Here is a 15,853-nt window from a genome sequence, read left to right as displayed (position 1 = left end):
CTTTTATATAAAATCATGTGTGTATTCTTTGTGAATTTATCGTTCGCTTTAACGGTGAAGGAAAACATCGTGAGGAAACCTGCACATCTGAGAAATTCTCTATAGGAATTTCAAAGGTGTGTGAAGTCTACCAATCCGCACTAGGCCAACGTGGTGGACTAAGGCCTTATCCCTCTCAGTAGTAGAGGAGGCCCGTGCTCAGCAGTGGGCAAGTATATAATACAGGGCTGTTATTATTATATATACTGATGAAATATTTATAATTTAATCAAATATTATTGCATTTGCATTTTCTTAATCTCTTTTAAATAAATAAATAACATTTTTACACTTGTTATAGATTCGAATTGCAATCTCTTACCGCTTTTAAAAAATATATTTGTGCACTTGTTAGGTTTGAAGCCATAATTTTATAAGATAATTATGTATAAATAATTACTTCTTTTATCGTAGCATCTGAAACGTGAACACGCGCCAACTTTAAATTGAAAGTATAACCTTTATAAATAGACGCTTGAAGATATTTAAATAGCAACATTTTTAAAGTCAATCGATTCGTTCGCTCGCTTCTGTCCCAAAAATGTCAACCTGCCTCGCTCATTATATATTCTACAACGAACGGCCCACATACGTCCAGATACCACGTATCTAATTAAAGGTGGAACATTTATAATACAGCACTATAATATGCGCTAGCTGTATTCACACCAAATAAATGTCAATTATTGTACAAGTAGTTGTAAGAACGAAATCTTTAGTATGTATTTTATTCTAAAATTGTACATGAATTCTGTGAATCGAATAAAAAAATACAGTGAAGAGCAGCCCAAAACCTCCATAAACTATTGTACTTAACCAACAACCGCTTTCAATAAATGATACCAATCTCCATTTTCAATCCTTTTCCGAGAATGAACCAATAACAATAAATTATTTGTAAGCGTGTCACAAAGACTGTTCTGATTGATCCATTTTTGAGATAGATCGAAAAAGCGATTGGGATCGTGTATTGAAAATGGCGGTAAATAACAGCACGATAACTTTTTAAATATAGATGATATCTGTACTTAATTGTGGAAAAAATATAGACAGATACATATGTATGTGCAATTTTCTCGACAGTTAGATACAAGATTCCCATGCGACGACGCGCGAGCGAAAAATTGTATTGCTGATATTATACAGTATGTTCCAAATAATGATACTAATGAACACTCGACGTATAAATTAGATTATTAGCAACTCATCGGGGGAAATAAAGAACAAAGTTGCCTAAGACATTTTTTGTGTTTACTTAAAGTACTTAAAGTTAATTCATTGTCAGATTTCATCATTAAAATAATTTTAATTCAATTGTTCAACCTTTAAAACGTAATAGATAAACAGACAGACTATCCCATTTATATTGTTAGTATAGATATCAGGGCTTTCTGGTAACAACAGAGAAAACCAATACAACTGAAAACTATTGATTTAACTCTATTCAAACTACTAGTTCAACGAAAGCCAGGTTTTATTGAAATGAGCTTTAGAGTTAATTCGTATTGAACACCTGTAGTCAGTATGGGGTACTAATAACCTTTTTTTTTTAAGAGCGAGGAAATAAGCGCCCTTACCTTGACCCATTTGACCAAGGTAACTATTAATTTAGACAGGCGGTTTCGGATTGTTGCTGTGCCGCAGCAGAGCGCGGTTTTCATTACAAATTTTTGCATACAGTCCAACGAGGGAGAATAGCAATCCCCGCAACGTGATGCATGGCGGCAATAAAATATATCATATATGTGTGTGTTTTTAATAAATTCAGCAATAGTCAAAAGAAGTTTTAATTACTTAGAAAACTTGCAGAAGTCGACCCCCACAAGCAATCTATACCGTGTAAACAATCAGTTAAAATTGACTTCGGCAAATTGTGGACTATGCAGGACGTGGGGCAAGTCGCATGTGTACAGAATTATTAGAATATTGTTGTTAATGTAAACGCATCTAAAAGTACTTGCGTGGCATACATTGCTGCAAGGTTTTTATAGTTTTAACTTCGCATTACAGTAATGCTTATATTCTTATGTATCTATCTTATGCCCTGATGCCCGAGTGCACATTATGAAATACGATCACATTGCAGCCATCAAACTCTCATCAGTTCGTCCCATTAGTAACATAAAAGAGTATCAAGTTTTCATTAATTTGAGTAAATAGTAAACAAGCATAACGCTGTACAATATGATATATAATTTTTATAATTACGTGCTGAGCTTATGATATTGAGTTTTTTTATGGGTTTATAAAAATATAATATGGCCATTGTGTAGGATCACATTAGTCATTTATGTTACTTCGTATGCTACTGTTTTGCATATGATAAGTATCAGAGAGTGCTTCGATGGAAAACAATTGTATCGACCGTAACGCGGACACGAGCCCGTTAACCTTGGGAACCATTTTCATATAATTTATTACTAGTTTTACTAAAACAGCAAGGTCTCTATCATCCTTTGGTATTTTGATTTTATGTCTGAATAAAAAAAAAATCTCGAATCCTCATTACTGTTATAACACATATTATATTGATGATCCATATTACGGTATTTCAAATGTAGTTTCGATGGGAGAGGTTTAAATTGGAATATAGCGTGCCTCACTAGGTTCTCCAGTAGGAATAGTTGGAATTGAAAAGGAAGTTTAATCCGTCTGTTGCATATAATATTATGAATTAAGTATTATTTTAAGAAGACACCCAACCCAAACCTTTAATTCTTTGTGAACAAATAGTAGTATTTTTTATCAAGATTGAATCGTAACGGTAGATTGTAAATGTTACTTCCTTGGCTTCAACACCATTGTCTTCGTTTTTTCTACTACATAAACTTTCCCTTTGAAATATACTTTATTATAATCAGTTTTTAAAAACCTTTTACAAGTTATAAGTAGATTTTTTTTTTCTCTGAAAATGTAAATTTAAAACAAAATCAATCCATGACCTATAAATGTTTTCTATTTGACTGGTGACATTTAGGACACCCTGTACAATATCCATTACATTAACATTGTTCTTACAACACCAACAAATTCTTTATATTACAATAGTTTCTCTTTCAAGCGGACTTGAATGACGGGAAATTATGTAACGTTAGTTTTATTACAAATGTTACATCGATTTACATTAATATCAAAATGCGATAGAGCAACAAATCTTTTTACGACTTTTATCAGTCTGAAGATTCATATTTATTTCACCTATAGATTTTACATTAATTATCCTCTTGTAATTGTTTGGAATCCATGATAGATAAGCTCTACAACATCAGATAAAAAAAAACAAAGTTTACCAATTTTAGCTTTTTAAAGCAACAAGTTTTGTCGATATTTGACCGTCCAGTGAGCGAGTTGCTGGTCTCATCATCCGGAATGAAATAAAAACCGAAGGCTAATAGCGGTCACGGTCCCGCAGTAAGTAAAGTGCCGTTCTCAGTGTGCGAGGCGTGGAGGTTGGTGCAGAGTGAAATTTTGGCATCCGTCCTACTCTGCAATATTGTTATATAACATTGCAGGTACGCGGTCGGATTGAGACAGGATGTTTTGACAATTCGTACTGAATCTCAACGATTGTTATTAAAATCAACTTTATATGTACGTTTTTAAGTTTCCAATTCTTCCGAGCGAGACGTAACGTTTAAAAACTAGATCATTAGAGGGTCTAAGAGAATACACGGAGGCATTCCATTCAGTCCCGTTAAACATAAAGGCCTCAGTGGCAGCGTGTCGGCGTTTCCACGACATCGCCGCCGGTGTTGTGTATACATTTCATACCATAAGGTGAACGACGGTACACTATAGACTATTAAAGCATCTGGTGTGGTCGTGCTGCTATTATGTTGCGCGAGAATATTTACTCGAACAATGTCATACTAAAGTCTACGGTTTATACAATAGTTTGTACGCACAGGTGGCTCTGCGATTTTATGTCGTAAGATCAAATATAATCCATTTTATTATTAATAAAAAACCTATACAATACGAATTTATGTTTTTGAAATGGGCAGTTATATTCAAGAACTCTTATTTTACAACTACGATTTAAAGTATAATATTTATACAAAAAATATCAAAAGAAAAACGAATGTTTTGTAGTTTTACAAAATATCTAATGGGTATAAATTAAAATTATAATAAATAGTTTCAACCTGTGTTCGTTTAAGTAAACAATATATCTGTACATATTCATTTCGCTTGTGTTTTACAGTTACGTGGTTCGTACGCAGTGTTGACAGTTAATTATTTATATTACCCATGTCAACTTACTGTGTGCCACATCAGGTCCATTCTTCTCGCCGATTACATTACAATTACGTAAAATTTGTTGACAATCTCTTTCCCATGTACCAATAAAGTATGTATGCATTAATTTCCAACAAAACCAGTATGGAAATTCCGGCCGGTACATTACTACGGCGTGTTTCGCACACACACCATTTTAAGGTATTTAGCAGGTGGTATTGCACGCACGCCATAAACCGATTTAATCAACTGGCTCCGTTGACCTGGATCTATTCAATATTCGTTCTCGGACCCAGTGCAGTTTTGGCTTAATTGGATAAACCGACCACACCTGCAAGTGCCAGCTTTCAACTTAATCTACGGTATATTCATTAAGTACTATTTCTCCATCTGTATGCTGGCACAAACGAGTATTGGGAAATTAGCATACTTAATAATGTATGTGTTTATTATCTCCTCTGTAGATGATCTAAATTCTAGATTAGATGGATTCCAAGACAAATACATGAATTGGCCAGGATATTTTTTCTCATATTTGTTTGTACTTACAATTATTTGACTGCACCTAATGATAAATAAAGCATACAAAACCCACCCAAAATAAAGTTCCAATAAAATGTTATAGTTAATAGAATTTTGTCGACCTATCTCAACACATTGGTCGAATTGAACTCGCTCATACGAAAATATTTTATTCAGAAAATCTCGAGAACTATAAATGGAATAGCCCATCTGTAACCTCTGCCTACTTTTCCGGCATACAGCTTCTAATAAAAGACATCAACAAAAGCAGCGTTTCACTAAAAAAAAACTTAATGGTCTCTCCAGTAGAGTCCTAAATTAGTATGCACAAACCACAAACACATGTTTCTATGTCTATTAATAATATCTCAAAAGTACATTGTTGTTTATTGATTGATAGTTCACACAGACTACAGCGTTCAGTACTGAGCTGATTTGTATTGTTCACAGTAACTGCTTTACTTTCCCTGGCAAACTTTGTTTAGTCCCGTTAGTGTGGCGAATGGTTTAATACCGTTAGCTTCGTGTCCACTCGGGGATATACGCTTATATCACAAGGATATTGAAAATATTTAACATCTTATAAAAGTTTTAAACACATGAAGTGTTTGTGTACTTTTTTTTGTGGAACGACGAATGTTAATATTTAACATTTAAAGTTCTATGTCATTGCGGACTTTGTTGGTTTTATTTACATGTTTGATATTTATTTTTGTTAAATAGTTTAAGCCATTAATTTTTGGACAGTTCTATTTGCATAAATACAAAATAAGCTTGCTACGAATGGCTGTCAAAAAATGGCTATAACAAGTGAAGTAATACACTTATTTTAACGTACTTGCCGCCCGGGGGGTCAAAGTCTAGCACAGATCGGCACCGAGAATATCCACCGGTCTCCCAGCTGTACGGCCGTTTATAACCTCCCATCCTTTTATATCTGAATTGGAATAATTCTGCTACTAAATTGCACATATTAACGTAAACAGTCGGGTAATGATAACATTATTACGGGTGGTGTTAGTTACGCTCCACGTTATACGTGCAGTTTATGTAACAATGATTACGAAGTTTATCGCAGTTTTATAATATTTAATTTTTTAATTTAATAAGCTTATAGGTAAGCTTACTCATAGACTTCGCACACAAGTTGTCATTGTCTAGAAACCGTCACAAACCGGCGCGGACGGTGACGGCCTGACCTTGTCATGTCAACTTTACTAAAGCACACCTCGCTAAAATGTCATGCCAAGGGATCGTTTTAATTATTTTCTTGAGTAAAAAGTGCGGCTATTTGTTGATACGTTGTACAAATCAAAAATTTTATATCGATATTATTTTTTGGTATAGATCTCGCAAGAAGTTTTGGGCTATGAAATATTACTTCAGCACTTGCGCCCTTGAATTTTGTTCAAGCTTTATAGGCAAGTCAATGTTACTACAAAATCGATATTATTTACAAAAAAACTATATACGATAATTTTTATAATGTGATAGTTTTTATACCTAATCCACAATATACTATACTTATACAAGATGAAATAGTTAAGCGTGTCCAATCACTTCGTTGCATCATTTTATACCTATCTAAGACACGAAGATTAATCCAAATCGGAACCTGATTGCGACATTCCGTTAAATTCGTAAAACTCCACAACAGAAACTACAAAACAAATTACGTATGTTTCAGATTTACAATAGCACCAAAATCTGAAAAAGTAGATATTTTTTTAAGAAATATATTGACCAAAAACACTAGATTTTAAGTTGCATAACCTCTATTTCGCAGTGGTTATGCGTGGTGGATCGTGTCCGTACGCCCTTGAAACGTGAGGGGAGCCGTGTGGTGTAGGATGTATATCGATTGCAGTCTGACAAAGAACAGCAGCCGAGTGATCGTACACGTTACCGCTGTAAACGTAATGCGGAGGCGTGTTATGACATGACAATGCTAATTATAACGCCATCATGACTTGCTCCACGGTTATGCATTCCTCTCAAAGTAGATGTTTCGCGACAGTAACGCGCAGGTGCATCGTTTAAGTCTTCAAATATTCATGCAATTGATGGTTTCAGAGACTCCGGTGCACTTAAACGTCGCCATAACTTTATTGTTTTTAATACTAAATTAATCGTATTTATGCTTCCGTTAGGAATTATGATTAGTATTACTTCAGTTCAATATTGAAGTGCCCATATTGATTTATAATTCACTAGATGGCGGCTTTTATAACCCAGAAGCTTTGAAACTAGATACCGGGTTTAGTCCGCGGATTAAATACCAAAAAATAAAGATTAAAAAACAATATTTCAGTGTGACTTGTAAATATTTATTTCGAAAGCCCTTTTAGGGCTGAAAGCTTGAAATAGTTTCTAATAAATTTGGTGTGTCAGACACGAGACTTGGTGCAACTGCTTGATACAATTGTGTCTTATTTTACGTTAGTTATAAGATAATTGTGTTTGTCGTAGGTGGAGAAGTTTTGGGGTGACTGGTATGGGCGTGCGGTGAGATTAAGAGTTCTTTATCAAGATGACAGAGGGCGAGCGGCAGCAGAATGCTGGCGGCACCAATGCCGCCCCACAGCACAGAAAGGGGCACAGGTAAGCCTATTTCAAAACCTCTATAACCTATATTTAACATGGCTGCGAAACTCGAATGGACCTAAGGATAATTTTGACGACGTGAACTTGACATTATATCAAAGTCATATATGTGCGGAGCGTGAAGAAGCAAGTAAGCGGGCCGGCATAACTGTGCCGATCGTCCGGGGGTGTTTATCCCTCGGCGGTCGACATGTTTTTGGGCATCTCTTCACTTACGATCACGTGCTGGAGACCACTTTGAATTGCCAACGATAAATAAAATGGAAATAAATCGGCGGCTGTCGCATGAAGCGATTATATTATACCGTATTAGGCGAAATGTCTGCTTAATGTGAATTACTCCAAGGTGAGAGATCGGACTCGGACTATTGCAGATAAGTATTGACCAGTTCTCGAAGATAAATTACATAAGACTTTTGATTTACTCAGTTGCTCTAGTTTTAAACAAATCGATGATTTGCTCAAAACCCTTCAATAAATAAGGCTTTCATTGTAATTATTATAGGCTTATATAAAATCATACAACATAATTCGATGTAATATAAATAATCATAAAATATAAAGGTCCACAAATTATTTCTGTTATTTAGGTTAAATATTTACAAAACAGTAAACGTAACAATGGAGATAAAATCGAGAATATTCCATTTCATAGAAGTTTTGTTTTCAGGTGGGTAGGTATATCATCCATTGCCAACAATAACACGATCGACCTCCGCTCGAAAAAAGTCTTTCTATTTTAGTACATAAAATATCCAGACTTGCATCTTGTATGCTGTGTAATAATATTAAAAGAATTTTTCTGTTAATACAAACCAGATATTATTTATTACTGCTTTGGTACGCATTAATCATTACATTACACTAACTTAATTAAAAGACGCTCTCTGTGTATTATTTTTGTATGATCCATTAAGATAGTGTATTCATGCGCAGTAACTAATGTGAAGGGTTCATAATTCATTATGCGGCCTACATATTCCTCATAAAGATTACAAATTGTTTAATTTTCTTTTTTAATGTTACGTTGATTGCTATAACTGATCGAGCAGCATAAAAGTTTATGGAAATAATTATATTAATGACCGTATGAAAATGGGTTTTAAATTATAAATGATAAATATTTATTCAAATACAAAACGGGTCAACGATTTTGTAATTATTTAGGAATAAATATTTTTGTAACCAAATGTCTATTTAAACGATCACGACTCGACTAAGATAAATGCTATTTCGTCTGTTAGATTCAATCCTTTCGCGATTAATTAAATAACATTGTAAAAATTTTAGCTCTAACATTACCAAATATCCTAGAACATTCATGTAAGATTCGAGTATGCTTACCGCCACTCTAGATCTGAACTTACGCTTGAAATTTTCTCCCGGACTTGTTTATTTTTTTATGAACCTCTAATTCTTTTTCTTTTATAAAAGTGGTTTCTTTTATTATTATTTGCCAATATACACATAAAAGATTAGTCATGTGTAATGTACTCGTTATTGGAGGCTCCTTTACCTTCGTCTTTCTTCTTTATCATTTATACGATAACTTCGCGGTTTTTGATAAGATTACCATATCGTCTGCAAATCTTAAAGTTATACTCCATATAAAGTTTAAGATATTTTAATATCAAACAAAAGAATATGTACAGTTTACATCCATCTTTATACCAATTTAATTTACCTATTAAGAAAACAATTTTAAATTTCACCGAAATGAAGATTTAGGTAGGTAAGTTAACTGGCACAATTCATCTGACCAAAATGAACTAAAAGTTTGTATGAGCTCCCTTCACACGTGATAAGCGTCTCCCTATCACTGATAACAGCAGTTTGGCAACACCTGGCTGGCCCATATTTATGCCTAATCGCGTGTCGCTGATATCATATTCTTTAGACAACACACCAAATTAGTCACCGGCGCGTAATGTTTACTACGGACACGCCATGCTCCGCCAAAAATTCACATTTTCGTATTGAAATTATCAACGGGCTTCATTCAGTACTTCGTTTAATTCCTAGTTCGTTTGATAATTGTTAATTAACGTGACTTTCACTAATATAGGAAATTGTTTCCGTGTAACGTGTGTGTTGTGTATTCGCAATGACCGAAAGATTTCCGGAGCAATGCAGCTACTTATTAGAAAGGTATATACGTGACAATATATTACTGCTATTTCCTGTAAAATTCCAATAAAAACTATAGGAAACTACGTATATGTGTTGGAGATTATAGCTATTAAACAATTGTTAATGTTTCATCTGTTCTATTTTTAACACTTGTATAAAATAGAGCACAAAAATAACTTTTAAAGCTTTGGCCACACAAGCCGCGTAGAGTCCGGCTGGTGGCAGAACCGGGCACTATCAGGATGTCTACTCGCAAAATCGATGATGTATCGAAACGATACAATACTGCTGCGAAAGTATCGCAAACACCCTACTTTAACAAATGTTCGGATTTTTACGATTTATCGTAACCATAGAGTAATTCTATGTAGAATCAGGACGTACATCGACTGATATGACGAATGACTAACACCTGAGTTCTGTTGACGGTCCGAGTGTAATCTCGTTTATAATATAAAGCGTGTCCATATTTCATTGAAGAAAATCCATGGTATCGTCACACCGACCCCACCCTGTCATGTTGCGTCTGCCCAACTCAAATGGGTTATAACTTCTAAAGCTATTAATAGTGTTGTCCATAAATAGGCCAGCAAAATTAATCGGTAAAAATTTAATGACGGGACCTAATTATAATGAACAGTCGATTGAAAACGATAATATTTTGAAACAAATGAAAATATGTTAACAAGATTACAGTTAGACATGTATGTATGTATACAAGTATTGCATGTTAATATAAATGTATACTAATAAAATCATTACCTCACTAAACAACTATGGAGATTTTTTTTTTGTTAGTTAGGTAACTTTTCTAGTTTTAATTTTAAACAAATTTACGAAGTTTATCAAATTGCAAAATATTGTAATTTTAAAAGTATTTTACATGCCAGTATAAAAAGCGATGAAATTTATACGCTTTCTGATTTCTGAACATTTACATAGAATTTCAAATATGTATTATGATGATGCGGTGCAGATATTTAGATATTTTACTTAGCAGTGAAACGTTTTTTATGAAGCCTGGACAAATACATCTTTTATTTATACGTGCAGTGCAAAAATCTCAGAAATATAACTTATCTAATAAATTTATGTCAAAAATCATGTCGCTTAAAAAAATCGGAGACATAAACCTCTAGGGAACTAGCGTATACATAGTATTAAGGAAATATCCCATTACTCGTCTACCAAAACGGAATTTTATTCAGGCCTAATATAGCAGATTGAAATAGGTCATGCAAAAAATAAACACTTCAGAATTCGTTTGTTTTTCTTATCTTGGAAATGTATAATAGACTTAATTGTACTCAGTATATTTAAAAATATTAATAATATTTAATCAAATAATTATATGTAATTGAACTAAAAAAAATTAAAATACACTTAAATAAAGCTATACTAGACTAGATTGAAATTGTGCTTATAACTATCTGTATCTATTCTTATTCAATTGACGGCATACCCTTATAGCCTTAATACAAATAACAATAGATAATAAATTTAATTCCTATTACATGTGGCCTCGAAATAAAAAGTAATGATACTACAAACTTACGAAGCTATACCGCCCTCACATATGCCACTGTAAGCCAGGATACACAGTGGCAGCTATTTTATGAACAAGCATTGTATACTATACTACAAATTTATGAATATGCAGAAGGCAAGAGTCAATGTACGCGATGACTGGACTGTACGCGGAGTCAGGGTGCACGGAAGGCGCTGCAGACGAGGCTGGGCCGAGCACACCGCCGCTCCCCTCGCATCCACCGCGCGAGTCCGTCAAATGCCACAGCCGGAATCCTTCGGCTGGAATTTGCGACAGGTAAATTACCTTTTACATGAGACCAATTAGCGAATGAGTCATCTGATGGTAAGCGATCAGCACCGAACATAAATTCACAATATCAAAGGACCAAAAAATCAGTTTTCGGACAAGTAAAAGCCGTAAATTTTCTGCGATCCGAGATTATAATAAAGATGGTGGCACTTTAATTATTTCACCAAGAATTGAAATAACGACGTACATACATTCAGGGGGGTATAATTCAGAGTCCAGGGTTATAACGCAAATTCGAAAACAAACCGTAAGTATGTATGTAGAAGTATGGCATTTATGTGTGTTTAATATCGAATAGAGGCCGACAAATGTACCTACTTTATACGCCATATTTGTACTCTTCATTATCTTAAAGTTTTGTATTATATTTAGTTTTATAATATAAAAAATGGAACAAAAACGTGTACTCGAGCAAGACTAAAACATAAAAGATGTTCTGATGTTACATCATTAACAGGGATAGGTATACAAAACAATATTTAATCTTTACATGTATTTTTTGTATGTTGGTTAATATTATGTATATTAAAATAATATTTATTATTATCATGTTGTTTATTTCTTATTATACTCACATTTTTGCTTTGTTCACAATAGTCTCTTAGAATGTATATTGTATATGTGGGACAGCGATTGTGTCGATAAGAATCTTTTTCTTTCTTTGGCCACTTTATTTTTAGTACGCGTTAAGCGCAATTGTAGGCAGGTTGTCGAACCGAAGCAAAAATAAATTACTAGAACAAAATGGAACAAGTAACAATAAATCATCCAGGCACTTAGCAAAACAATAAGTGTCCTTTGCTAACTAAAATATTTTTCTCACAGAGATCGCGATCGGGAAAAGGAAAGAGAAAAACCTCGACAAATTTTTCCAGAGATATTAGACATTCCTCATGACGCAAGAGATTGCGGTATCCTGTCGTGGAGACCGCTATTCATCCAGAGATTTTCTAGTATTAAAGTAAGAAACTATTTGTTATAAGGTTTACGCATACGAAATCCGCATAACTCAGACGCTAACCGAGATTTATTTTCAGGTATTCGTATTTTTTCTTTCGTTCCTAGTAACGCTGCAGCAAGCGTTGAGCTCCGGATACATAAATTCTGTAATCACGACGATCGAAAAACGCTTCGAAATCCCATCGAGTCTCTCGGGACTAATTGCAAGCAGTTACGAGATTGGAAACGTTATTACCGTAATATTCGTTTCATATCTCGGCAGCAGACGACACATTCCAGTATGGATCGCAGTTGGTAAGATATAAATGTAGCAACATAACTTTTTGCTGTGTCGTCATATCGTTTCAGGAAATTGAATGTGAATGATTGTCATTCTAGGTGCGGTAATTATGGGCATTGGATCACTGGTGTTTGTTGTTCCGCATTTCATAGCCGAGGTGAACAGCGAGACGTTGGCGAACAATAAGTCTGAAGACAACATCTGTCGTTTGCCAGGCGCGCTCGATCAAGACATGGGCTTGGCGCGGCTCTCGGGCCTGCCGCCCAGCAATTTGAGACCTGATAATTGTATAAAGGTTAGTTAGTGCGCAAAACCTGACCGATACTATTGACTTGTTTAATTGTAAATGAATAGGCAGGTGATATAACTAATTTCATGCCGGCCGGGAAATATGACAGTTTCACGTATCTATAAGGGGCTTACAAACTACCCACATTTTCACATTGCCATCTAGCCATCTATTGATTAACGTGTAATGTGTAGTTATAGTAAGGTCAGCAAATTTAATATTACTGCATTTTTTTCCAAACCTTAACACCTTGCCTATAATATTAGCCACTACTGACTTTTTTTATCGGTATTGACGATCACACATCATATAAAATACCTTCTTCTATTTTTAGTACTTTAACTACAATTGTTGATTGTCCATCAACTCCGCGTATATTTTGCGAGGCGAAATATGTCAGTAACGCTCGCGATTCTTGTCATTTCGCAAATGTTCCGTAGCCATGATTTTTTCCTTCAACCAATTTCTCTTTTATCTAGCCCAATTAAATATTTGATTTTTGTAATGATTTCTTATGTTTACGCGAATGTGAGACATTAATATTAAACTATTTTACTCCCAAAAAATTAAAATATAAATAAAAGAGAGAAAATTAAAATCCGAAAAATAGTTTATTTTTAATATTTGTTTTTCACTCCATAATAAACCCGTGGTGTTGTTGACAGAGCACGCCGAGCACGTTCATGCCGGTGATGGTGTTCGTGGTGGCGCAGTTGCTGCTCGGCTGCGGCGGCTCGCCTCTCCTCACGCTCGGCACCACATACGTCGACGACCACGTGCGCCCCGAATCCTCCAGCATGTATATCGGTAAGTCAATGTTACAATCATCGTAGGGGCATAGCTACCGAAAAGCTAGGCGATGAAGTGCACCGTGGGGCCCCGAGAAAAGGTCCCCAATCCTTGAAGGTATCTAAACGCTTAGCTGTGAGTCTTTTTTTTCAACCATCAGCCAAGGTGTATGATATCATGCCTTCGTATGGCTCATTTATTTTTGCACATGAGCCTTTCGTTAACTCGATATGCCCCTGCAAACAATATTCTAACGGCAGATTACAATACACACCCTATCTTCGGACTGATCGGGAAAATTGCCCAAAAAAATTACTGTTTTTTGCCGTGCTCACAGATGATTGATTTTGATTGGTATATTCCCGGGATCGTTCCGAAGATAAAGTTAGGATCGTTTATCGATTACAGTCGTAAATCAGATCTATAAATAGAGAAATAATATTAAGTATTTTCAATACTGGCGATATGAAATTCAGATTTGTTTTGCCAATAAGCAAATCATGTTTGAAAATTAAATTTTCTGGACTAATTTGTCGAGAAATCAAAGTAATTTGACCTTTTATGTCCGTATTCACATAGGGCCACAATATAAGTAGAGTTTACAAGCGGCGAGGTGCACGTCTTTATTGACGCAGTGAGTAGTGCGTCGCTCGTAACTGGCGTGAGGCGTCCCTCGCCGTACGGGCCTAACACGGGAGTCGTTGAACTTAATAAAACTAGACATTTTTATTGCCTTTACAGGATTTATTGCTGGCAAATTGCGTACTGAACCACCTATCACCTTATTAACTCAATGTTCAAGATAAGTAACGGAATTACGTAACTATGTTTGTTATTGTTAAATAGGTACATGAAATATTTTAATATCACTACTAAGAATTAGAATACGTGTAAATTTTCCTCATATTGTTAAGTCTTAAATCTAACAACGGATGTTATTTCTATTTATTTACATACAAACTATAATATTAGGCGAGCCACATATTTTACCAGGACACTTGGTTTGAAATAGTTACATTAATGATAGCCGTTACTGTTACCAAAGAAAATCCAACACTTAGAGTGTCCAGTTTATTTATTGGCGTCATTAGACTAGTCGCAAACAGGAGTGCTTTTATGTCTCCCCCATTGTTCATGTCTGGGGTTGACTAATCTCGTTGGGGATTTTTTGATATTGCGTGATCAATGTTGCCCATAATATATGATTCATAGCGCTATAAAACTGCATGATATGTCTACAAAATGAATTGGTAAGGTTAGTGAACTAGTATGTACTTGTCGAGGTGTTGTGCCGTGACGCGTCGCGTAATGCGCGCCCAGTGTCTGCGCCACGCGGGGGCCCGTGCAACGCCAAACATTTCCCAAATGTTATAATTAACCTACTTATATCAACAAATTAGTGAGTACGTACAACATTGTGACGCGCAATTTATTTATTGTTACAAATTCTAGTTAATGACTTCATGTTAATTAGCATAAATAGGCTCACGTTACATTGGTATAAATATTTTTTCTACGCTTGCGTCGTAACAATTCATATAAGTTGCTCGGTTTGGCAAGAGGACAATAGTTACATAAATTGCACTCCCTTCACATTAAGAGATTTTATTATTTTATATCCTAGACAGTTTACAAAACAACAAAATATTAATGTGTCTACAACGTTTATTTTCAAGTCGCTATGAAATATCTTTTTGAATGTCTCGAGTCCAAGAGTCGCGACAAAATAATGCTGTCTGCAGTGGTACATAGACACTGTATATCTGTCATAAGTAAAATTGTTGTTTAGTCGGTTAGGGTTGTCACCGCAAAGGCGACGAGGCTCGAAAGCTTCACCCCTGACACGGCAGCGCCCTTGACCTCACTGCCACCCGCAGCTGTTAGCGCACCTTCGGAACGAACACGTACCGAACGCCATTGGCTGAATTATGAACCGACAAATATGGAAATAAATAAACTTTCACGCTACCGCCACAATGTTACATGAAACATTAGTTTTGGCCGAATGCCTAATAATGCGGAACATTATTTTTTATTTATGTTCCGGTAAATTTTAAGTATTTCCAAAGTTATTTTGAATCAACTGTATTCGATATTGATCCATGAATTTTATCGAAATATTTTTCTTACCTTATTTCAATCAATTTAGCAGTTTATAAAA

The 15,853-nt window shown here is 35.0% G+C and overlaps 1 protein-coding gene across 1 annotated transcript in view; it reads left to right on the top strand.

Annotated features, from left to right (window-relative positions):
- LOC115445430 (solute carrier organic anion transporter family member 5A1) overlaps positions 1 to 13,710 on the top strand; it is a gene marked incomplete at its 3' end in the record, with an annotated part of 33,738 nt that extends 20,028 nt beyond the window's left edge. Inside the window, 6 exon segments of the mRNA XM_037442835.1 lie at positions 7,270 to 7,401; positions 11,195 to 11,359; positions 12,200 to 12,335; positions 12,412 to 12,628; positions 12,713 to 12,909; positions 13,569 to 13,710. Of these exon segments, the coding sequence (XP_037298732.1) occupies positions 7,331 to 7,401; positions 11,195 to 11,359; positions 12,200 to 12,335; positions 12,412 to 12,628; positions 12,713 to 12,909; positions 13,569 to 13,710 (928 nt within the window).
- Between the last annotated feature and the right edge of the window lie 2,143 nt (positions 13,711 to 15,853).

This window comes from Manduca sexta, chromosome 25 (genome assembly GCF_014839805.1).
Source record: "Manduca sexta isolate Smith_Timp_Sample1 chromosome 25, JHU_Msex_v1.0, whole genome shotgun sequence".
Lineage (NCBI taxonomy): Eukaryota > Metazoa > Arthropoda > Insecta > Lepidoptera > Sphingidae > Manduca > Manduca sexta.
This window is presented reverse-complemented; position numbering and strand designations above follow the sequence as displayed.